This window comes from Salvia splendens, unplaced genomic scaffold, assembly GCF_004379255.2.
Source record: "Salvia splendens isolate huo1 unplaced genomic scaffold, SspV2 ctg538, whole genome shotgun sequence".
Lineage (NCBI taxonomy): Eukaryota > Viridiplantae > Streptophyta > Magnoliopsida > Lamiales > Lamiaceae > Salvia > Salvia splendens.
The window spans coordinates 9510-34423 of record NW_024599195.1 but is presented as its reverse complement, the minus strand read 5'-3'; the positions used below and the strand labels follow the sequence as shown (position 1 = coordinate 34423).

Sequence of the window (24914 nt, the reverse complement as noted above, 5' to 3'; positions counted from 1 at the left end):
GTAACAAGATAGAAAACCCTAGGATCGAACAGCCGAGAGAGACGGAAATTGCAACGACCCAAATACTATGCTTCGAATTTCAAAGATGGAATACTGCAAAAAATTGCGTCTGGAACGCATGAAGAAGATGAAAAAAACGGAAGATTTCATGGGAGGATTTCATGGAATTTTCCTTAACCACCAAGCTATTATTTCCCTATAATGCCCTTCCACGTTAAAAATTGTATTAAAATGTATTATTTAAGTTGAATATTTTCGGCCTTAGGATGTAGAAAATAAACGGTTGAGATCAAGAAGGAAAAAGGAGGAAATATAAGAAAAGGACATCCCTATATATATATATATGGTGGGACTGGGAATGCAACGCAACGAGGTTGGGGAACTGAGTTGGGCATTCATAGACAAACACATTAATATAAATAAAGAAGCAACTCAATCCTCACTACGACAAGTCAACTCTACAAATCTTACAAAATTTCAAAATTCATGTACATCATTCCATTTTGAATACTAACCTCAGAAAGCAGAAAAGGAGAGGCGCTTCCATACAAATTAAGACTATTTTATCCTAAGTTGGATTTTTTTATCTGTGATCACACCAAATGATATGAGTATGAGTATCTAGTAGTAGTATATACTAGTAGTAAATAGTAAATAAAAAAGAATGTGCAAGTGTAACTCACCAATTTTGGCGACGCAGTTTTAATAGTAAATTTTTAATACAATCAACAATATTTAGAATTATGTACTGACCAAAAGTTTAAGTCCAAAACTAATATAGATGACTCAAATAACCAAATACGTAGTTGGATTCTGAAGGGCTCAAACTCAAAATTGAAATCATAGGAAGCTGCAATGAAATTTTCTCTATCCTCTCTTGACATAAATCTATAATAACGAAGAAGTTAATTAGATTAGATCGCAATAGGATGGAACAAAGCATTACTTTAATATTTTTCAAAAAGAAAAGATGCCATGCATCGCAACACCGAGAGGTCTAGAATTGGAAAAATTTTACATAACACACCATGCACTATTTAAGTTAATGAATTTCACACACCAGTATTTATTTATACATAAATGTAGAACTATTTTAAAATTTATCAAGTGGACAATACACTGTATCTCTTCAGTCATAATTTCACATACACTAGTATCTTTACAATTTAACAATTCATAATAATTCTTTTAGTCTCTATTGTGTTGCTACTACATTAATTAGGGCTGTAAACCCTCCATTGAAATGATGATAATTGATAGCCGTCTTGCTTACCAAAGGAAACGCCAAAATCCATTAGAAAGAGTGAGTAAGAGCCCTCTTTTGTAAAAAGACTTCTCCTAGAGCCCTTGTTTGCAAACAATCCCTTTTTGTTGTACGTGAAGAGAGCCTATGAAAGGAACCTAATTTTGTTCACAAAATCCCAAACAAACGGCGTTTTGACTTTTCTATCATCACACCTCCCTAAATATCCCTATATAAATCTCCCAAAATACAAAAGTATTGAAGAGCATTACAACATTTTCATTTTCATGCAAAATGAGCACGATAGCGAGCCATTCCCTCCCCCAACGCAATTACGATCACCCAAACAGGTCTCTCATCTTCGACGCAACGGTGCTAAAACACCAATCCAACATCCCTTCCCAATTCATCTGGCCCGATAACGACCGCCCTAACCCGAACCCGCTCGAGCTCGACGTCCCGCTCGTCGACCTCCGCGGCTTTCTCTCCGGCGACCCCTCCGCCTCCGAGCGGGCGTCGCGCCTCATCACCGAGGCCTGCCGCAAGCACGGATTCTTCCTCGTCGTCAACCACGGCGTCGACGCGGATCTCATCGACGACGCGCACCATTACATGAATCGCTTCTTCGAGCAGCCTCTTCACGAGAAGCAGAGAGCTCTGCGGAAGCAAGGCGAGCATTGCGGCTACGCCAGCAGCTTCACCGGCAGATTCTCCTCCAACCTTCCATGGAAGGAAACTCTCTCCTTCCAATATTCGCCGGAGAAAGCTTCGTCTCACATTGTCGAAAACTACTTCCGCACCAAATTGGGGGAAAATTTCGCACACTTAGGGTAATTCAAATTATAATGAATACGTGAAAATTAATTAATTAATTTACACAAATTGTAATCCATAATTGCAGGAGAATATACCAGGAGTACTGCAGAGCGATGAGCAATCTCTCCCTGGGAATCATGGAGATTTTGGGGATGAGTTTAGGAGTAAGAAGAGAGCATTTCAGAAACTTTTTCGAAGAAAATGAGTCGATAATGAGACTGAACTATTATCCGCCATGCCAGAGGCCGGATCAGACCTTAGGGACCGGACCGCATTGCGATCCAACATCACTCACCATCCTCCACCAAGACACCGTCGCCGGTCTGCAAGTCTTCGTCGACGATCAATGGCGATCCATACGCCCTAACCCGGAGGCCTTTGTAGTCAACATAGGCGACACTTTTATGGTAATCAATCAATATAGCAAATCGCTCTGTTAATGATGTACTATTAATGCTAATTGATGAGTAATTTGGGGGCGCAGGCGCTTTCAAATGGGAGATATAAAAGCTGTTTGCACAGAGCGGTGGTGAACAGCGAGAGTCCGCGGAAGTCTCTGGCTTTCTTCTTGTGCCCGAAGAAGGAGAAGGTGGTGGCGGCCGCCGCATGAGTTGGTGGACGGCGAGAATCCGAGGATGTACCCTGACTTCGAATGGCCGGCGCTGCTCGAGTTTACGCAGAAGCATTATCGGGCTGATATGAATACGCTGCGATCTTTCTCGGATTGGATAATATCAGGAAAACAATCTAATTAATTAATCCCATCAATAATCGTTTTGTCGACTTTTTCTTTGTTTTATTGCATGTCGTCTCCACAAAAGAAAAAAAAGGAATAAATAAAACAAAAATAGATCAAGGTGAAAATGGAATCAAGATTAATAAGGGACTAGTTACTTTGTAGTTTTGGAAAGTTTGTAATTTCCATATATATATATATATATGATGATGTGCATATTACTGCATCAATATGATTGGACTATATATCAACGTACTCGCAGTAGATTCGTCTTTACATGCAAACATAATGCCTTTTTCATTTGTTTTTCTTCTAACGAATAAAGTAGTGAATTTCGCATATTAACTACTACTACTTCTACATTACTAATAAAAAAAATGAAAAAACCAATTCATGTTCATTTGAAAATTAGTTTTTACTCTATCAAAATTATTATACAAACAATCTATATTAGTGCTCTGCTCCGTTTGATAAGATAGATAACTCATCTAGAGTTTATTTAATGTAAAATAAACTAAAATGTATAGATGAGTTATATAGTAGTATTTCTAGGGGACCCGGTTCCACTTCTAATTCCTATGAAGGTACAGAGTATGCCAACTACATTTGAAAAAAAGGAGCAAAGTGAAATTACTTGATCACAGCTAGCAACTGAATAATTAAATATATATTTTCGGTAGAAATGGATAAAATGTCGGAATAAATCGATTCATAAAAGTTGAAAACAATATCATAAAGTCTGTGGCTAGAATTTAGATGCATGCATTGTTTATGGAGATTAGGGCTTGGTTGGGCCACCTTGTTAGTTTCTCATCAAACTCGTAAGCTTGTTACTGTAAAGATTATGAAAAGATTACAAGTCCTGAGTTGTAAAGAAGAAACTTTGAGGAAGGAAATAGCACTAATTAATGTTAAGGCGAGGAATGCATAGAGAGGGAGGCCTTGTCCATATGAAGAGTGAACATGGTTCTGTAAAGTAGCATTCCTATTCTCCTCCACAACCTTGAATCTCATAAACATCATAAGAGTTGCTGCAATAATCTTCATTTGCCTATATGCAAATTCCTTTCCCAGGCCCACCCTAATCACATTTCATAACTTCAGATTGTGTATGAAAAATCAAATAAAATAAAAATATAATCGGATGGTTTTCTGGAAACTGTGCTAACCTGAAAGGCAGTGAATTTAAAAGGGCTTTCACCCTGAAAAACACCATCTTCAAGCCATCTCTCGGGGTGAAATTCCTCAGCGTCTTCTCCCCAAATATACGCCATTCTCCCCATTGCATACGGCATGTAGCTTATGCCATCGCCTTTCTTTATCCTGTGGCCATCGGGCAGAATGTCGTCTTCGTCTGCAGACTTCCCGTCCTGCAAAGCCATAAGCAACACCATTATGCATGATTATTAGCCTCATTTCATTTCAGTGTTTCTTATCATATTTTTACCACAGGAACTGCAGGATATAGCCTGAGAGTCTCTGTAAGAGCAGCATGTAGATATTGCATCTTATCAAGAGCTGCCTCAGTCAAGTTGAGCACAAATTCATCAACCGATGATCCATCTCTGACCTCTGTATCTAATTTCACATCTTGTAGCACCTTGTCTTGAATCAATGGTTGCTTGCATAGCATATAGAAGAACCAAGCAAGTGTGTTCGCTGATGTGTCCTTCCCTGCGATGAGAAAACTAAGAATTATGTCTCTCAGATACTCATCAGTCATGTTCTCCTTATCCTTTTCGCTTTCAATCAGAAACCTAGATAGTATGTCCTCCTTCTCACCCTAAAGCCAATAAAAAGTTATCAAAAAATCAATGACATAAATTTGATCAACAAAACAAAACCATATAAGTTGTTTGGTTACTCTAGTTCAGACTGACCTCTTCATTCCTCATCTGCTCCCTCTTGCGGTGGATCAAGTTGTAAACAAAATTGTCGATGACTTGGATGTTCTCCTTGAGATTTCTTTCCAGGCCAATGTTAGAAACCTTTTCACTTTCCAGAATACATCAACGTATCTCCAATATACAATGACATTGGAGTCGTCAAAGGCTTTGATAAACTGGTTACTGATTTCATCCGATCCAGATAGAGTATCGAGCTCAACCCCAAATCCCACCTTGAACATTGTATCCGTAGCTGATTTCATTAGCATATCCTGTAAATAAGATTTTTAACTTCCTTATTATATGCAGTCAAAGATACTTTATCAATGCACTAAGTGAAAATCATATCTGCAAACCAGGTATTAATATTGGCATTTTCAGAATAAGATGCTAAGACATGGTTGACCTAACATAGACAAAATTAGAGAAATAATAAGTGATGGGAGATGAGCATTGATTATAAACCTGCAAATCCATCTCTCTATTAGCCAGCGCTCCTACATAAACCTTGGAAGCTAGTTTAGCAGCATTAGACCGAAACACTGAGCAGCTGAAGTCTCTGAGGACTTTAGCCGAGAACTCATTGCTGGCAAGCTTTCGTTGGTGGCGCCATTTCTTCCCATCTATTGCAAAAATCCCTTCACCAAATAGATCCTTCATTATACCACGATTGTACTCTCCCTGCTCGAAACACATAAGATGGAAACTCAAATATCATTAGCACTCAAATTTAAACATGGACAACTCCAAATAGTTGGGGAAGTTGGTTTTCAGGATGTATTCAACATTTATCGGATCAGCAGTATATACTTCACTGTGCGAGTCAGTTATCAGACGGTATGTGCGGTACCTCAGAGCAAGTTTGATCTGGTAATCAAAAGTCTACGGAGCTGATTTATCATTATTGGTCCAGCCACAGGTGGTCGATGAGAAGATGATATCACTTCTCTGACATAAGAAACAACGTGATAAAACTGGCCACAATGTAAAGTGGAAAACAAAGAAGACTCGATATGGAAGATCTTGTGGCAAGAGCTCCAAGCAGGAGAAACAGCAAAGCTAAAACGAATACGGGGATGCTCATCTCCTAAAACACTGAGGAAATATTAGATGCACAAACCAAGTGGTTAGGATATTATATGATGCAGAAACTTACATAAACCAAAGCTTCTGAAAACAAATATGGATGTCGACTCTTTCATACTCCTATAATACACCATAAAGTTGATGCATACTGGCTAATAATTTATGCGAAAGTCATCATCCTATATTTTGTTTTATACTTCTGAAAACAAGTACCTGTTTTTTTTCTTAGCTTCAGTGTTTTTTTGCATATGGCAGATATATTGGAGCTAACAGGTTTGCTTTGTCTTTTGTTTCATTGTTATCCAACTAGGAGAAGATCTCTATCCAACAGAGCAAATCGAAGTTTGTTAAAGTTAACTGTGTTCCCACAATCTTGTTGCCCCATGACGTAGACTAAAAGAGGCAAGAGATGAGAATAAATCGATCATCTGCAGATAGATTTGATATGGATTGGAAATAATTGAGAGGTCTATATATGTTGTTGCCAAAGTGCACCTGAACAATGATTAATCCTCTCCAATTACAAATAAAGAAAGGAATAAACAAATTAAGGAAATCAATAAGAAGGATATAGTTCAATCAACTTAAAAATTCAGAACTCCCAATACATAATAAAGAACTCACAAATAATTAATGTAGTGCAATTGAGGTGTTCGAATCAGAAACGGAAACAAAAATTGCTATAACAACATTTCGTAAAACACAAACTACTACTACAAAACAAAAAAAAGAAAATTATTAATCATTGATAGTCGAGACCAAAATTTGATGCCCCTTGGGCAATTGCATCTCTGCCAATAGGTTGCAGCCACATGAAAAAGCTTACCATCTGCTGTTCCTATTGCCACCACCACCACGACCTCTAGAAAAGGATCCTCTACCACCCCCTCCTCTTCCACCACCAAATCTGGCACCTCTCCTATCCCCGAAGCCACGGCCACCACCACCACCACCAAATCTTCCTCTTGATGGCTCTCTTTCCTGCAAATTTGGCAACAATGTCACCACTTCCAAGCTCACACCAGCAGCATTCTCTTGCCCTGCAAAACCATCAATGCACACCAAGTATGAAACATTTAGAGTTTAGAAATACAAATAATATAGGACGTAAATCTGTAGGAAATTAAATAGATAGTGCCACCAATATGTGAGATCATATCACATGTCTAGATGTATGGATTCCAGAACCCCACTTTATGCCTTTTAAATTTTAACAAGATTTTCAAAACTAAAATATTTCCAAAAACTAACCTGCAAGGAAAGCATCAAGATCTTCGACAGCAACGTCAAATACAGCACCCTTCCCATCTGCAGTTAATGAAAGACCCTTTATAGATTCAACCTTCTCCTCAGGCAAAAACCTCCTCAGAGCTCCATAAGCAAACCTGACAATAGTTTACATAGACACCAGGTTACACAGACAGCAGTAAAAGAAACTATTTATGGAACAAATAAAGGATCCATTTTCTTAGGTAAAAAATAAATTCATTATTGAACTCAAAAGGTAGTATGGTATCATGGTAAATCCAAGTTTTAATGAGACATAAGATGCCTCTCCAAATGGTAAAGCATGATGAGCACAACAACAAGTGGGATTCTGTGACACAGCGACTAATTGAGTATACTCGTAATGGTGTTTATAATTCTTTTGATCACACAATTATCATATTCCTAAACATAAAATAACTGAAGAATTCGTAATGGTGTTTATATAGTGAAGTTGAAAAAATCAATCACTCACGATGGTGAGTAGATGGGCTTTCCACACTCAAGCAGTACAGTAACATGATTTTCCAATGAGGTGAGAAGTGACCGATTCTTAATTTCAGTGTAACCCTGCAAAACACAGACGCATATCATAACAAAACTAACAAATTATAATCTGTTTAATACAAGTACATGAAATAGACTTACAGCAGCATTGGCCAATGCCTTAGCAAGTAGGTCTACTGGAGTTAAATCAGATGAGTTGAGCAAGTCTTCAGCTGCAGCTTTGAATACCGGAATCACACTGCAAAACTTTTAGCGTTAGAAACAAAGGAGCTATGAGTACTAAAGTTTAGACAACTGCATGCATATCAGAAATACCTATCAGAAATCTCATTGATTTTTTCTGCTGCTTCAACACCAGCAGATTTAGCAATATCAGATGGCTGCGGAGCACTTATACGTTCAAATTTAACACCTGATTCTCTTTCGATCCTAGAAAAATTTGACATTCTAGGATCATAAAGCATCACAGCAACGCCACTTTTCCCTGGAAAAAGGCATTCAAACGATTAATAGAACTCCAGAACTACCTTGTAAAAATCAAAATATTAGTAACTTACCAGCTCTTCCTGTTCTCCCAGATCGATGAATGTATGCCTCCACATCACGAGGTGGTTCACACTAAACACAAAAATGCACTCTCATTTAAGCGCCATGTGGGGAACAAGTATTAGCCAAACAAAAAGAACATGCTGATATAAACAGACCTGAATAATTAACTGGACATCATCAATGTCTAGTCCTCGTGCAGCAACATTGGTAGCCACAAGTGTAGAAAATTTGCCTGATCTGAAGGCATTAAGAGTTACCTGACAACATCAAAGGACATATTAATAAAAGATATCCACAGAAAAGATGTGAAGGTCTCTAGTCATTTGTTAAGCCTCTGTTTGCAACAACTGATCTTAGAGAAACATTTTTCCTACGGAAACATCAAAGCATCAAATAACAAAGAGCAGAACCTACTGGAGTGAGTATATACACCTAAACAGACTGACTAATATTAATATAAAAAACCAAAGCTTGAATGGTGCTCACATGTAGTATAACTTTCCCCATAGTAAGTATATATGTAAACAAAGAGTTCCTTACCTCACGGGTAGACTGTTGTATATCACCATGCAATGCCCGTGCTCCAGGAAGCACACCAGCAAGTGTGGAAGCAGAATCCTTAGTCTCTGTGAAAATAATAGTGCGTCCTCCACTGGATTTTAAAAGAGAGAATATAAGCTTAACTCTGATAAGACATTAGCAAAACAGAATAGAAGCAAGTTATGAATATTTTATGAAAAGGGCCAAGAAATTACAAACCTGCTATAGCAACGAATGATGTCAGGAATTAGCTGAGCTCTGGCAGATACAGAGCAGGGAAGGACAAAATGCCTTACATTGGTGCTGGCTTTCATTTTCGCATTACCAACAAGGTCAGCAGTTTGCTTGTCTGGTTTCAAAAATTTGGTAGATATCTGATATCACAAACAAAATAATATTCAGAGACCAATGTTAACAGTCTGCAGTGGTATATACTAGATAAAATAGACAACATATTTAAATTATAAACATACTTGCTTAACCCAAACTGGCAATGTAGCACTGAAAAGCAGTGTCTGAACTTTGCTAGAATCCTCAACCTTGCCTTCAGAAATGAATATTGGAAAACTCAAGTTAATTGACTAATATGCAAGTAAAAAAGAGGAATAGCAAATGCAAATAAGGATGAGATGAGACAACAATATTATACTCTTAAACATAAGAACTTCTTTGCATCAATGATCCAAAAGATGAATAGAAAGAAATAAGTTCAACATACCAAGAATAAGTTCAACGTCGTCAACAAAACCCATCCTCAGCATTTCATCAGCCTCATCAAGCACTCGGAACTGTAAGGACCGGAAGTCAATATTTCCTCGCTCTATGTGATCCTGCCAGATAAATATCGTTAAGGCAATATAACCAGCATTGGTTCTGAACCAATTGAACAAATAGTGGAAAGTAGAAGGAAGTAAATGGACAACAGACCTTGATGCGGCCAGGGGTTCCAACAATAATATCCACGCCTCTTTTCAATTGATTCTGCTGTGGCGGATAAGGAGAGCCCCCATACAGGCAACAGCAAGTCAACCCTAGAGCTCCACCATAAACTTCAAAGTCAGCAGCCACCTATAACACAAAAACAAGGCATACAATATAAATTTCATAAAAGAAAGATTGGGAGAAAGATATGGCCAAAGTTCAATAGAAAAGCATGAAAAAAGTCTGCATGTAACGGTACACCCAACAGATAAGAGTACCTGTGTGGCCAACTCCCTTGTGGGTAAGAGAACAAGGACACTTGGCGCCTTCCCATATCCAGTCTTCCTCAAAGCTTTAGCACGTCCATTGGTCAATGATTCCAATATAGGTAATACAAATGCCAAAGTCTTACCCTGATGTAAATTATAAAAGCAACATTAGATACATAAAAAGCAGTTGGCTAGCAAAACATGGAAGATTAAAAAAAGGATTCATTATAACCAATAAGATAGTCCATAGTGTACAATAATCTGAGATGTAGTCACAAATCCAACAACCTAACATAGCTACAGAAACCATATCATATGAGCCAGTGATAACTAGAACCATATCATCTACATATTGGCAATAAGTTTTGGAGTCTTGGACATTTTGACATTCATACAGAAGTTACAAATAAGAGCTGGGAAGAGTAATAAAATTTCATCTAAAAGCTAATATGTTTAAATAATCTGCAGAGATTGTGTAAAAGCTTATATGTTGGAACAAAAGATCTCATCTTGAAGGTAAAATCAAAGAAAAACATATGCACAACCGAAACAAAAGAGAAGCAAGTCATATGTAAATCCACATTGGGCAGAAACCCGCCCTAACAAACAATAAGGGCAAGATTTTGAGAATAATAAAGCATAAAGACAGCAATAGTAACCCAGTAGAGTCGAACAGATAAAAGGAGAAAAGGTGAAGAAGCCCAACCTGACCAGTGCGAGCCCTTCCAATCATATCGGAACCATCGAGAATGGTGTCAAATGTCATTGCCTGAATCGGGAACAGCGCCTCAATTCCCTTGGCCTTCAAAGTCTCCCTAAGCGGCGCCGAAATTCGGAAATTGGAGACGGAGTTGGGGTTGTCCTCTTTTTCCTCCTCCTCTCCATGTCCGTCCTCAAATTTCATCTTCTTCTTGGTGGAGCCGTTCACAGGCTCACCCATCTCGGAGCTGGTGTCGCTTTTCTCCTCCTCATTATCGATTTCCAAAGCCTTGCGTTTCTTTTCTTTCTTAATTTTGACAGGGCTCTTGGAATTAGAATCATCGGGGGCAGTTTCCGGGGTCAATTTGGTCTTTTTGCTAGACTTTTTCTCCTTTTTCGTCTTTTTCTCAGCTGACTTCTCCTCCACCTCCATCTCCTCCGCGAGCTGGGACTTCTTCGTCATCTTCTTCTCGTCGGCGAATTGAGCCTCAGCATCAGCCATAACAACAGAAGGCATCACAGTCGATAGATATATATTGTGTGTAGAAAAAACCGAGATTGTTTACACTGTTTCCCTTCGTGTGAGATTGTGTCGACGGTGTGGAGGGGGCGAGGGGCTGTTATGCTCTGCTGCCGCAACACAAGTTGAAGGCAGTAAGAAGCAGGGAACAGCGGATGAAAGAGGGGTTCCAAAGAATTTAGGGTTTGCGTATTTATAGGCCTACCGAGTCGCAGAATTTTGCCCCTTGGACTAGTGTTGCTTTCATTTTAATTGGCGGCCGTGGATTCTATTGTTGAATTAGGACCGCAAATTGGGCCGCAACCACAAGGCCCAAACCGTATTAATACATACTCATATACGGCAACAATCTCAATTGCAATTAGGTAGTATTATTGCAATGAATACATTTATGTGTATGTCTGAAGTCTGAACCGTATTATTGTAATGAGCACATTCTTTTTGAATTGGAGATATTGACATTTAAATGTAGTAATTTATGTAAAGAAAAAAATAGATTAAAAAATATGACCTTTTTCATAAATAGATTGAATTTTCTTTTTGTTCATCAAAATGGTTGATATCTATTTATGAAGTTTTTTTGCCTTTGCTTTTACTTTGTCAGCCTCAATATTCACTATATTTATACAATCATTTTTTTCATTCTCTTTTATTTTATCAATTACTTATTAAAATCTGTAGCATTTTTAATTTGTCCATATTTATGGAACAGAGGAAGTACTCCATTCCTACTTTTTTTTTTTACATCCTTGACTGTTGACTATTAGAGATATGAAAAAGTTATACGCATCCAATTAACCACGTGTCGAGTTAAATCGTACCTACCTTTGTAACGGCATATAAAAACATTACTGTCTCATTCAAATTTAAACCTGGCATACTACTCCCTCTGTCCCGGGCTACTCGTTCCTTTCCTTTTCGGCACGGAGATTAAGAAATGAGTGTATAGGAAAGTAAAAAATGACGGCTGTAGGTGAAAATTTTTACTAAAAATGGAAAGAGTGCATGTAACTTGGGACGGCCAAAAAGGAAATAAGTGCGAGTAGCTTGGGACGGAGGGAGTATAATTTATCGGGTCCTAACGGTCAAATTTTCCAAAGTATCCCACTCTCTATTTCTGAGCTTTTCCTCGCAAATCCCAACTTTCGCCAACACAATTTAACGAAGCAAACGTATGTCATTGCTTCTGCTTTTCGATTTTCAGGTGCGCTTGCTTGCTGCTGTCTTTCTTCCTCTTCTTTGTCTACCTCAATCTTCGTAATTTGATTGTTATTGGAGTAGTATATTACGCGTTGTGTATGAAAATAACTGAGATATGTCGAAGTCGGATATGAATTACTTGGAAAAAGAGGGAGATTTGATAGGAAGAGGCATTTCGATATCCTATTTCTGAGTTGCAATATAATTTCTGAAAATGACAATTTTTAACAGTCGTGCATCTACACTGAAGATAAACTTACTTTTAGAGTTTGCTATTTCACACTATCTCTTCTTCCTTCAATGGCAGCTGCGACTGGTCAATAAAATTCTCTCTAGCTAAGATAGTCATTTCAGAACCTCGTATGATGATATTCATAATTTAAACCTAGATCATTGTAAAAGATGGAAAAGGTTTTGCCAGATTCTGGTTTTATATAAACAAACGCCTGAGCAATTAGGTCAAGAGTACAACAATCTATTGTGTATATGCTGGATGATTCTAAAATAAAAGTTAATGAGTTGATACTTCCTACTTAACAAAGACTTGAGAGCTACTCCAACGAAGGCAGATTATGAGTGGCGAGTAATGTGTGTTTACATGTGCATTTAATCTGAGACCATTGTCACAAACTCACATTCAATCATAGCAGAAATGAATTGACATGCTTTTTATGCCAAATGCACCACAAAGAGTAATGTCCAAAGTAAGAGTCTCTTACATAAAACATTTAACACTCACTACAGCATCTAAATAAAAGAGAATATTATGTCCATGTTCTAATCTAGAGCATTTACTTCAACTTCGGGGATTGGCTGATGCGACATAGGTCCATAGTTCTATAACAGGTTTGGTTTATTGCCTTTAATAGTTGAAACACCACCCTACTCATTTTTATATTTGCACATTTTTGTTCCACATTATCTCCCTGTCTGCTGCATTATTTTACCGCACTTCTTTCCTTTGGTATGTAAAAACTGAAACCAATCTTTTGTCAGGTCTAGTCACCTTAAAATGTCAGCATGCCAAGGCAATGTGCTTTTGCGCATGCAGTCAGCATTTGGATCTCTTCTATATGAATTGCAGGTAAATATTTATAGCTCTCAGTTACAGCTTGCTTATGCAACCCCTTCTTCTTGCCTTTTAACGATTAGAAAATGCATATTGCTGTGATGTTCTTGAGTCCATCACTTGATTGGATGTCAATGTTACAGAATGTAATTTATATCGTTTATGATCTTCTGCTCTGCCCATCAGTTAATATGGGAGGAGATCGGGGAATCTGATGTTGAAAGGGAAAAGGCGATAGTTGAACTTGAACAAGAATGTTTAGAAGTGTTCAGAAGAAAAGTAGATCAGGCAAACATGCGTAGAGCTCAGTTGAGGCTGGCAATTGCTGATGCTGAAGCAGAGCTTGCTGCTATCTGCTCTGAAATAGGAGAGCAACCAGTGCATATCAGGCAGGTGAGCCTTTGATTTGGCCAATTAGTCTATATATTTCTTCTACTCCGTGGTATTCTTTTTACTGCAGACGTCATTTCTCCAACATCAACTTGCTGATCAGTGTCAAATCCATCTAAAGCTTCTATAATTAAGAAGTTCCAAATTGACATGATTGCATATCTTTATACGATTGTCACTGTTTAATTTCAAACACCATTTTGCAGTAAAATGAATTATGAAGACTTGGTGGTCACTGTTTTGAATAGGATTTTTCTGAACAAAAAAGCATATATATTGCGTAGTTAATTCGAAAGCTTTCATTTGTCTGTATGTTGTTTGCCAATGAAATGGTCTTTCTTTATTCAGTCTGATCATAAATCTGAAAGCTTGAAGGCTGAACTCAGAATGATCCAACCACTGATAGAGGAGTTGAGAAAGAGAAAAAATGCTAGGAAGAATCAAGTGTCTGAGGTCCTAGCTGAGATGCAGAGCATAAAGAATGAAATTTGTAGCTCAGATGGGGTTTCCTCTAATGAACCACTAACCACTGAACCTGATCTTTCGATAAAGAAGCTTGAGGAATTGCACAGAGACTTGAGGGCACTTCAAATGGAAAAGGTTTGTAATTTCCCTCCCTTGCATTTGAAATTCAATTGTAATTATGTATTTAGCCTCTGGTATATTTATGAGTGATCTTTGTGTAGAAAAAGTGTCAGAAGATGACACAGGACCGCCTGAACTCTTTGCACTCTCTGTGTGTTGTGCTTGGTTTGGATTTCAAAAAAGTTGCTAATGAAATCCATCCGAGTTTAGGAGAAGCTAAAAGCTCAAAAAACATTAATAACAGTACTACAGAGCAATTGGGGACTGCTATACAACAACTAAGAGAGCTTAAATTACAGCGAATGCAGCAGGCAAGCATTCGACTGCTTATTTAGTAGTACTCTTTATTCCTCCATAAAACAGCATTTTGTGACTTTCTTTACATTGGCAGCTACAAGACCTTACGGCTTCATTGTTGGAACTCTGGAACTTAATGGACACGCCAATCGAAGAGCAACAGATATTTCAGAAAGTTACTTGTAAGCTCGCAGCCTCAGAAGACGAGATAACAGAGCCCAACATGCTTTCTATTGACCACATTAATTATGTGAGTCAAATGCCTCATTGTTACATTTGGCTTGGATTGTATAGGCTGAATGATGGTACACCAGAGTGGTAGTGATCAATTCCACTTTTAATTTTCCAGGTAGAGGCAGAAGTTTCTCGCTTGGAAGAGTTGAAAGAAAGCAAGATGAAGGAACTTGTTCTGAAGAAGAGGGCTGAGTTGGAGGCTATTTGTAGGAAGACTCATCTTACTCCGGAGAGAGATAGTGCAATGGCAATGGCAATAGCAATGCATGCTACTGAATCTGGTACTACTTGTGATCATTATAATGAAAATTCTCTGCTTCACCACAGCCCTTATTTCTTACTAATTTCTTGATTGATAAAGGATCTGTTGATGCTGCTTGTGTGCTTGATGCAATTGAGATTCAAATAGCTAGAGCTAAAGAGGAGGCTCTCAGCAGGAAAGAAATTCGCGAGAAGGTTGAGAAGTGGATGGCTGCACGTGAAGAGGAAAGCTGGCTCGAAAAATATAATAGGGTTGGTCTTGCTTCTTGTTTTCTAGAGATGCTTTTTTGTAGAACTGCTTAAATTATCATTATATTCCTGCAGGATGGTAATAGGTATAATGCTGGTAGAGGTGCTCATCTTACACTAAAACTTGCTGAAAAGGCTCGCGCTTTGGTCAATAAGCTTCCAGGTACATAGGCATCACACATAAAGAAGCCTTCTTATGCAGTAGTCTTATGATTTAATCACATAGTTAATAGTTAATTTTAATGTCTTTCCGTTCCCTATCGCGGTTCTGCTACAATAGCAATGATGGATACACTTGCTTCAAAAATCTTAGCTTGGGAAAATGAGAGAGGAATTGACTTCATTTACGACGGCGTAAGTTCAAGTTTACAATGTAAATTTCCCTCTCCCTTTTACATTTATCCGGACAGACTTTCATCTTCTTTTCCTTTTTCTCCATTCTCCCTCTTTATAGGTTCGTCTGCTTACTATCCTTGAAGGTTATAAAGTTCTCAAGAAAGATAAAGAAATACAGCGGAAAAGACAGAGGGTATACATTTTTACAACCTAAAGTTTGTTGCTCAACTTTTTGTTCTCTCTCCCCTGCCTGTGCATTTATGGGCATTTTTTTCAGGACCAAAAGAAACACCAAGGACAGTTATTAACAGAGCAGGAAGCTGTTTATGGTTCAAAGCCTAGTCCCATAAAGAACCCCAATTGAAGAAAGCACCTAGATTATCATATGCTGGGACAAGTAATAGAAAATTATCTCTTAGTGAACCTATGCTACAGTATCATGTGACCCCTGCAGTGAAAGATATCCCTAATATTCGGACCACAAAGAAAAATGAGTGTATAAATCAGAAAGCACCTAGGTTATCATATGCTGGGGCAAATTGTAGAAAAGTATCTCTTGTTGAACCTTCGCTGCAGTCTCATGTGACCCCTGAAGTGAAAGTTATCCCTAATATTCGGATCACCAAGAAAAATGAGTGTATAAATCAGAAAGCACCTAGATTATCATATGCTGGGGCAAGTAGTAGAAGAGTATCTCATGTTGAACCTATGCTGCAGTCTCATGTGACCCCTGCAGTGAAAGTTATCCCTAATATTCGGACCACCAAGAAAAATGAGTGTATAGATCAGAACCGTCGCAAGGATGATAGACATGCAGCTTCCTCATCGGGTAAATTATTTTCTGATTTCCAGCACGTAAATCCTTTGTTTTCTGTCTTGCCTAGCCTATGCAAGTTCACTGGATGATGATGATGAGTATTTCAATGAAAAATACAGGAAGTAGATAATGTGATCAATGAATATGGATTAAAAATAAGCAAAATTTGGATGAGAGTAAGGTTTTTTTGTAAATTTGTTTCTTGTTTTTTGGTTTGCAGTTCAGAGGAGAGGTCTGAACCGGGCTGGCGTTACTACAAAACAACATTCTTCCAACTTATCAACTGCCCTTGAAGCAGAGCGGCAATTGATGCGAAAGCCTTTCTCTCCTCTTTCTTCTGCAAATCCATCAAAAACAACTGCAGCAAATGTCATGGAAGACCTGAACAGGAAACACGAAGAGTTATGGCAGAAGCTGGTTACAATCAATAGGACCCCTCCCAATATTAAGTTGAGAGCTGAGCAAGAGAACAGAACACCTCAGAAGACACCTACAACTGCACCCTTAACACCCACAGCAATATCCATTCCAATGCAGACAGCTGCAACACCAGCTTCCATCAAGACGACATCCATTCCTCAAGTTGAAGAGGAGCTCGAGTACTCGTTCGAGGAGAGGAGAGCGCATTTTGTGCTGCCTAAATCACGATTAATGTGGCGCTAGTTTAGAAATATGAACATGATATACTGAGTTATTTGATATTTCAATTTTGTGGATACAGGTGAGTTTTACTACTGTTCTCTTCTTGTGTGCGTAGTGTGTATATAGAGGCTCTGGGATTTGGATGTTGTAGTGGCGATGCGAGTTTCCAGCTCCAACATTTATTTATAATAGTAGTAATGATTTTGGATGGTTGATATCCATTTGTTTCATGTTGCTTCTGCTGTAACATTTGTCTATAATGTTGATATTCCATGATTTTATGGGCACTACAAGTTTCATGTTTTTCAATTTTAAAGATTTTATGCACAAAAGGAGTGTACTCCATCAGCATAAATTCCCCAAAAAAAGAATTGACTGTTTCGTTGGCTAACTTACCATCTAGCAGCTGATGGAATGAATATATGGGACATGATATCTTTATTTTTTTCAGTGGTTCTCTTTTAAAAAGGGGAATCTTTACCCTTATTCTTACTCAGTAATTTTTTTTTTTCGATTTTCTTACTACTAGTACTAAGTATAAGTTATACTTGTACATGCATGTTATGATTTTTTTGAGATACTTATGTCACATGCAAGTAATCCGAGTTGCATCAAAGTGCAGTTACAGTAAATTAACCAAAATTCAAGGGCACATCTTTTTGAAAATGGTCAACTTTTTTTTTTCCGAGAAGACAAAGAACATGTTGAATACTTGAACATGTTGATAATACTTCCAACCTTAACTTTTATAGCTTTAAATAATTAAACTCTCATTTCAATATTCCATCCCGTATTTTCAAATTTATGTATTCCGATTCATTTAATCTGCCAATTTGAAAATAATAATTCAAGACGGTCGGTAATTAATACTACTCTGAATTTTAAAATTAAAATATTGCTGCTGACCAAATTAATAGGCTTATTATATCTAATAGACTCCAACATTATCACTCCTAATTTATTTTCACCTCATGTGATTACTGTTAATGCTGGCGAGGGTACTTCTGATTATGACCAATTAACTTTACAGTATTGAATTAGTTTCCTTACACCTACAAATTTGTTCCAAGTTCTAAACTGAGTCATGTGATCCTTTACAAATTTTATTGTGATAACAATATCATCTTTAGTGAATAAAAGTCATGAAATCACAATTAAGATAGATACGTGTGAGGGTGAAATATATTGTTTAGATCCTTCACTGCAGTAATTACTGTTGTTGGTGGTGTTATTATGGATCGACTAATTAAAAGAGTTGTGCTTATCTACTTAGTAAGAGTGCATGTCTTTACTCAATGTTGGTGGCAGTGTTAATTCAATTATTACTGATCTTGCATATCTTGTAGAAGATAGAAATACTTAGTGCTAAGGTTGATCAGAAGGTGCTTTATCTCGTGTTTCACTGTCTTATATCTTCACTCTTTCATGACAGGATATTAATATGAAGATAATATCACTTTCCCAACAAGTATCTAGAGCAATTTGCATCCTGGCTGCAAATGGTGCCATCTCAAATGTTACATTGAGTCAATCTAATTCTTCTGGTGGTACTTTAACGTACGTGGTAAGACAATATTTTCATCTGAAATTTTATGCTATGTGATAATATTCAATCTGATGAAACTGGCCTCATTATGAAATTGGTAATCTAATGTTTTTACAAGCATGAAATTAAGGTTGTCTGTCTAAACTTTGGTACTTGCCATTAAACATAAGAAATACAATTTACAGTTTGATCTTGCAAATTGATACTCAATCTTGAAATGCTACACACAGGTTGTTATCGGCAGCTTTGTTTCTGGTAATCAGGTGGAGCAAAAGCCTATGAAGCCAATATACGAGCACACAATTTCATTTGGCGCCGTCCCTTCTAACCCGGTCTCTGAAGAAAGATATGAAACAGCCTACAATAGAGGAAGGCCAAATTTCACCTCATCTGCTTCATATCACAGCGACAACTTGCCTTCTGTACACTCTGAACATAATGCTGAGGATTCTAGAGTGCAAAGCCATGAAATAGCATGCTGATCATCTCTCATGTGTATTGTGTGTATCTTTAGCCGTTTTCCGTTAGAATTAGGGATTTTATGGCCGTGCCTTTCTTATGTTGCCAAGGAGTGTATGTCAACTCAGAGCAAGGCATGATTTGTCTGACTGAATCTGCCTTCTTTTTTCCTAGTTTAGTTGCTGAGTTAGGAACTTCTGATGCTTTGCAATGTGTAGTAATGAAATTGGAGACAGCATTTTCACTTCACAATTTCAAGAAATTACATTACATTCGGGATCTTACAGGAGTCTGCAGATTCTCTGACATAAATACTAGATTCTTTGATACTGTCTTACAAAATTAGTACTAAATGGAGTAGTTCTGCATGAACCTCAAAATACTAAAAAACATGTGACTGGTCTAAAAAAGGGTATGTTCTCATCTCACTTCGTAATCCCTTGTTCATTTTTCGAATAAACTCTTCCACATTTGAGCTGCTGCTGACGACTATGATGAGATTAAATAGACAGAAAATCATGTGGGAGTTGGAAGTTGCGAGGGTGATCAGCTCAAATGTGGACTGCAGCCTTTTTGAAATTGTGTTTTACTTAGTGTGGGAAGGTGAAATGTGAGAGACTTTGTTGTGGTAAATAAGCTCTCAGTTTTGTCAAGGATTTGCTTTGAAGTGTGAAAGAAGCTACTTCCTTAGCAATACATACACGCTCATTGAAGTGTGAAAGCATCCTAAATTGAAATTTTGAATTAATTAATCTGAACTACATTTGGCAATTGGCATCATTCGAGAATTTGAAAGTAGTGTATATTTAGTGATTTGAATATGATGACTATTGGAAAAGGCAAGATGCTGCTTAATTTTGTGAAGCCGATCAACAACACAATACCATTCAAATCAATACATAAAAAAAAAAGAACAATACCTTTGAGCAGCAGCATAAATAATAATAATAATAATAATACCTATATATTTTATGTGTGATAGGAGTACTTTTAAAAGAGAAACTCGCTTAAACTTTTTATTAGAGGGAACATTTTTTTTAGTCTGGAAATGGGAAAAATAACAAATTCATATAGTAGTACTAGAGAAAAAATTCCCTAGTCTAGGAATACCACGTGGCAATGTGACGTGGTATGCCCACCAATATTATTTTGCCAAATGGAAATATACAAGGCATCTGCTTCCAAGTAGAAGCATAAAAAAGTTGGAAAGAAAAATTCATTAATTCTCGTTTGTTAAGGAAACTATCCCTAATAATATGCATTTTCTTTTATGTGTATATACTAAAATGAATGATATTATCATATTGCACCAACAATTTATTAGTTTAGACTTCTTTTCTTTTGTATTGATATATATACATAAATTCAATTTATTTATTTAATGGAATTACTTATCTTCTTTTTTTGTTGATGTATAACATAATTTAAAATTTGTTAGCATTGCACACAATAGATTTACTATAAATGTTCTTTTTTATTGTACCATTACACATTAATTCTATATATTATGATAATGTGTTATGTTAAAATATTATAAAAGATAGCGAATAATATAAGATAAGATGATCTGATAGATTTTATACAATAGATAAAATATGTAGTATAAATTTCAATATGAATTTTAAGAAATTGAAATATTACTAGTACTATTATTAGGGTACTCACATTAAGGATTACAGTCTTAATTTATACAATTAAAATGAGATTATATTGTTTAACATCAACTATAAAAGTAAGAAGATAAAACTTTAATAGACATAATTATGTGGTCTATTATAATTACTTAACAATAAAAAACAATTAGTAGTACTATAAAATAACGAAGATAAAACTTAAAACTATATATAAATTCCCTATTAAGATAGTCAAAAACATATATTTACTTGAGTAAAAGTTAAAGAGATTGCGAATATACAGTGTATATATGGTTGTATATACTCCATATATGGAACTGTAAAAATTTCCTTAAAACATCATATTATGCCTTATAATCATTTGGCCATGTATGCTATATATTTCTATTTGGCAAAATAACATTGGTAGGGCATACCACGTCACATTGCCATGTGGTATTCTTAGAATAGGGAATTTTTTCTCGTAGTACTAAATCTCAACTGATTAAGCTAAGAGCATCCGCAGCGGTGGCGGTTGGCGCCACCGCCGTCCGTGCCAGTGGCAAGGCGAAGGACCGCCACCGCTGCAACCGCGCCGCTGGCACGGCGCTGCTCGATGTATCGAGCACGTCCGTGCCAGCGGACGCACACGTGGCGGTCTCCCATTCGCCAACGGCATAGCCGTTGGTTTCAAACATTTTTTTATTTTTTTAAAAAAAAAAATCAGATTTTTATTAAAAAAATCGATAAAAAAAAAAAAATTTCACTTCCCCAAAAAATTATATCCGTTTATAACCGTTTTTCCCCACTTTTTAATTTTTTTTTATTTTTTTTACCCCAAAAATACACACTTTCATCTATAAATACCCCCAATTTCACTCCAAAAAATTCACACTTTCACTACACAATTCATACCGGCCGCCGGGAACGATCGAGCGCAACGAGAGTATGGTGCGCAACTGCATCGGCCGAGCCAACGAAGAAATTGGCAAGTTCAACGGCTATTTCATCCAGGAGTCCCGGAATGCCGGGAGCGGCCGAAGCGAGGTCGACATCATCACCGCCTCGCTGAGCACCTACCAATCCATGAACGGTAAGTCGTTCAAATATCTTAACGTTTGGCAGGAGACGCGGACGCACCCGAAGTATAAGGGAGGCATAACATCCTCCTCTAGCGGCTCCTCCAAACGCTCACGGTCGGCATCCCTATCCGACGCCGGCGAAGAAGTGGCTAGCCAACTCGCCGAAGCTAACTTGGGTAGCCCCGATGCCCAACCAAGCGGTTCCCGACGCCGACCGCAAGGTAGGAAGAAGGCGGCGGCCGAACGACGTCGCGCCGCGACTCCATCTGCCCCTGCTCCCGAACCCGCACCCTATGTTCCACCTCCACCCCCGAACAACTCGTTGTGGGCCCTTTTGGCCCAACTCAATATGGCCGATAGGTCAACTATGACCCCCACGCAACTTCAAACGCACGAGTCCATGATATTGGGTCTCCAAAAACAATTGGGGTTGGTTGCCGCCGGATGCGTAGTCTTCCTCGGGTTATATTAGCCAATAATTATGTAATTTTTAATTTTTAGGAGTTTAATTATGTAATTTTTAATTTTTAGTATTTTAATTATGTAATTTTTAATTTTTAGGATTTTAATTATGTCTTTTTATTTTATTTGTAATTTGTTATTTTTATTGTGGTTTTTTTAATGAATTTTAGTATTATGAAAATGTTTTTGTGTAATTGAATTTTATATTAATTGTGCTCGTCCTTGCGGAAGAGCACAGTTGTGGGTGTTGTGCTCTTACCAGAGAGCAGGCATGAATAGTACCGCCCGGGCCCACAACCGTGCCGCTGGCAAGAGCACGGTTGTGGATGCTCTAATCTTCTTAGCAGTAATTGTCAAATCATGCTGTGGGAGCCACGGTTGTATCTAAATCAACCACTACATTAAATTCTATGGGTTGTTTTAGCTAACAACTCTTATTAACATTGCTTACACTTGTCCCACTAATTTAATATACGCATTTAATGAAAGTTCAAACCAATCGATTCAAGCAGTATTTTGTGAAATATTCCAAAGGTTTGATGGCGTGTTTGACATTTGAATAAAGACATAAGCCACTTTTTCTAATTAACAATAAGTTTGATTGCATTACCAGTGCATTCTTAAAATCCACTTATAATTATCAAAACCTAATGAATGCTCAAATACTCAAAGTGGAGGCCGGATGCATCAGTGATACATAGTCAAATAATTACAGGTGTTTTTATGAGGTAATGATTGTAGACGTTTAAGTTAGACATTTTGGGTCCTTTTTATATAGGAGTAGTATAAATTTTTTTCAACAATCATAAATAAACGCAATTAGTCCTTAAAATTACTAACGTTGCTCGAAATTATGTTGTTTTTCATTATTTTAAAATGTAAATAAAAAATCATCAATTTAACTTTGTTGCCAATTTCTTACTCTTTTGAATTACTATAAAACTAAATCTTATGTGACAAATTAAAACATACGTGAAGAAGAGTGATCGGGTTAGTGCTGGAGGCTGGAGGCTGGAGGCAGATGGGTGAGATGGAAGTGAATAAAAACGACTACTATGGGCCAAACGATAACCCAATTTGCCAAAAAAATGCGGGAGAGGATCCCCTGCTGCCCCATACAATCCTATTTTTTATTATTATTTCTTTTATTAAAAAAAATAAAAATTTAATATTAAAAATATTTTTGTGAGGGGCAGCAGGGCCCTGCTGTGCACACCTGCTGTGATTTGTGCACAGCAGGGGATCCTCTCCCAAAAAATGCTCTTTTATGCTCAAATATTTTGATATATCATTTAATATTTGATTTGAGAATAACGGAATTTTGAACATCAACAATGCAACTGACCCGGCACAGCTGCATTGCAACTCTCCCCCATGTGGCCGCCGCCTATACAGCCCCTCCAATAGCTCCGCCACTTTTTTTTTTGTCCACAGCTACTTCTTTTTATCCACACCCATAAAAAAAGTGTCAGCAGCTATAGAGGACATTTTTTTAGCCACTTTTCATTTTATTTAATTTTTTGTTTATAATTAAAATTATCGGAATGTAAATAATTAGAAAAAAAACAGCTATAATTAAATAAATTAAAGTTGAATACTAAATTTTCGTCGTATTAAAGTAATGGAAAAATTATACAACGAAAATTTAATCTACAGAAAATCACACCACTTCTTCACGCTACGCCCCCTACGTGCTCATACCTCTTCAATCAAATCGGCCTGGAGTGTGGTATGTGCTGTGCTCCTGCGCATATCAGTGAAATGTTGGAGCAAATATTCATTACTACGTGTAGGCATGCACAAACCGACCCGGCCCGGCGGTTAACCGCCGGTTCGGGCCCGCCGGTTCATGAACCGGAACCAGGCCCGGAACCGGCGGGTTGAACCGGCAGAAGGGTTGAAGGGCGGAAGGGCCGGTTCAGGTTCGGCAATATATTGAACCTTGAACCGCCGGTTCAAAGGGTTAAATAGTGTTTCGTAGGTTAGGGGTTCGTAGGGTTCGCGTAGGGGTTTAGTATAGCCATTGGAACCGGCGGTTCGCGGGGTAAACCGCCGGTTTGAGGGGTAAACCGCCGGTTTGTCGGGGTAAACCGCCGGTTCGGGAGCCGGTTTCTGACGGTTCCCGGCAACTTTTCAGAGGCTAGGCCGTAGGGTCAGTGTGTAGGCCTGCAAAAACCGGTCAGAAACCGCCGGTTTTCTGACGGAAACCGTGGACAACCCGCCGGTTTAGGGTTGAACCGCCATATGTTTTTGTATATGCAAAAACAATTACATAATTGTATTTGTATATACTCTAGTCGATGAAGTATATTTCTCTATACGGCTAAATGAGGGAAACTTTTGACAATTCTACTATATTTGTTGATTGTTAGACGAAACTCAACATTTAAAGTTGAATTGCTAAAGGTGTCCTTAATTTAGTTATGTAGAAAGATCTTCTTCGCCGGTTAAGAGTATATATATAATACACTTATACGTTTAAGAACTTCAACATCGTTTCTTGTCATTTGTAATTAGTTCTTCACTAGTAGTCTCATTTGTATTTAAATTTTGTTTAAGACTTCAGGACCGTCATATGTTTTCAATTTGTAATTGTTGTAACTTGTAACGTGTAATTTGTAAACATGCAATTTC

The 24914-nt window shown here is 37.6% G+C and overlaps 2 protein-coding genes and 2 pseudogenes across 2 annotated transcripts; 2 read left to right on the top strand and 2 right to left on the bottom strand.

Moving 5' to 3' along the window:
• The first annotated feature begins 1524 nt into the window (after positions 1-1524).
• On the top strand, positions 1525-3027 carry LOC121790524 (gibberellin 20 oxidase 1-like). The gene is given in 4 exon segments (XM_042188718.1): positions 1525-2073; positions 2145-2466; positions 2544-2657; positions 2659-3027. Coding segments are annotated over 4 exon segments (1128 nt in total). The 5' UTR covers positions 1525-1537; the 3' UTR covers positions 2815-3027.
• Positions 3028-3734: 707 nt separating this feature from the next.
• LOC121790525 lies at positions 3735-5981 on the bottom strand (annotated as a pseudogene).
• A 333-nt stretch (positions 5982-6314) lies between these two features.
• Positions 6315-11209, bottom strand: LOC121790527 (DEAD-box ATP-dependent RNA helicase 7-like). Its single transcript, XM_042188722.1, has 14 exons — positions 10526-11209; positions 9829-9963; positions 9557-9697; positions 9348-9459; positions 9103-9173; positions 8849-9003; positions 8630-8741; positions 8245-8346; positions 8098-8158; positions 7856-8024; positions 7682-7778; positions 7509-7603; positions 7019-7152; positions 6315-6807 (listed from the first exon to the last, which is right to left on the bottom strand). The coding sequence occupies exons 1-14, from the start codon at positions 11033-11035 to the stop codon at positions 6590-6592; spliced, it is 2112 nt and encodes a 703-aa protein (XP_042044656.1). The 5' UTR covers positions 11036-11209; the 3' UTR covers positions 6315-6589.
• A 952-nt stretch (positions 11210-12161) lies between these two features.
• Positions 12162-17348, top strand: LOC121790522 (annotated as a pseudogene).
• The last annotated feature ends 7566 nt before the right edge of the window (positions 17349-24914 follow it).

Excerpts from the sequence above, each read along its gene's own strand:
- LOC121790527 (XM_042188722.1), bottom strand. The coding sequence starts at position 11,035 with ATGCCTTCTGTTGTTATGGCTGATGCTGAGGCTCAATTCGCCGACGAG. Across the intron at positions 9,460-9,556 it reads GAACCCCTGGCCGCATCAAG|GATCACATAGAGCGAGGAAA; the intron begins GTCTGTTGTCCA and ends TTTATCTGGCAG. Across the intron at positions 8,159-8,244 it reads ATGTCCAGTTAATTATTCAG|TGTGAACCACCTCGTGATGT; the intron begins GTCTGTTTATAT and ends TTTTGTGTTTAG.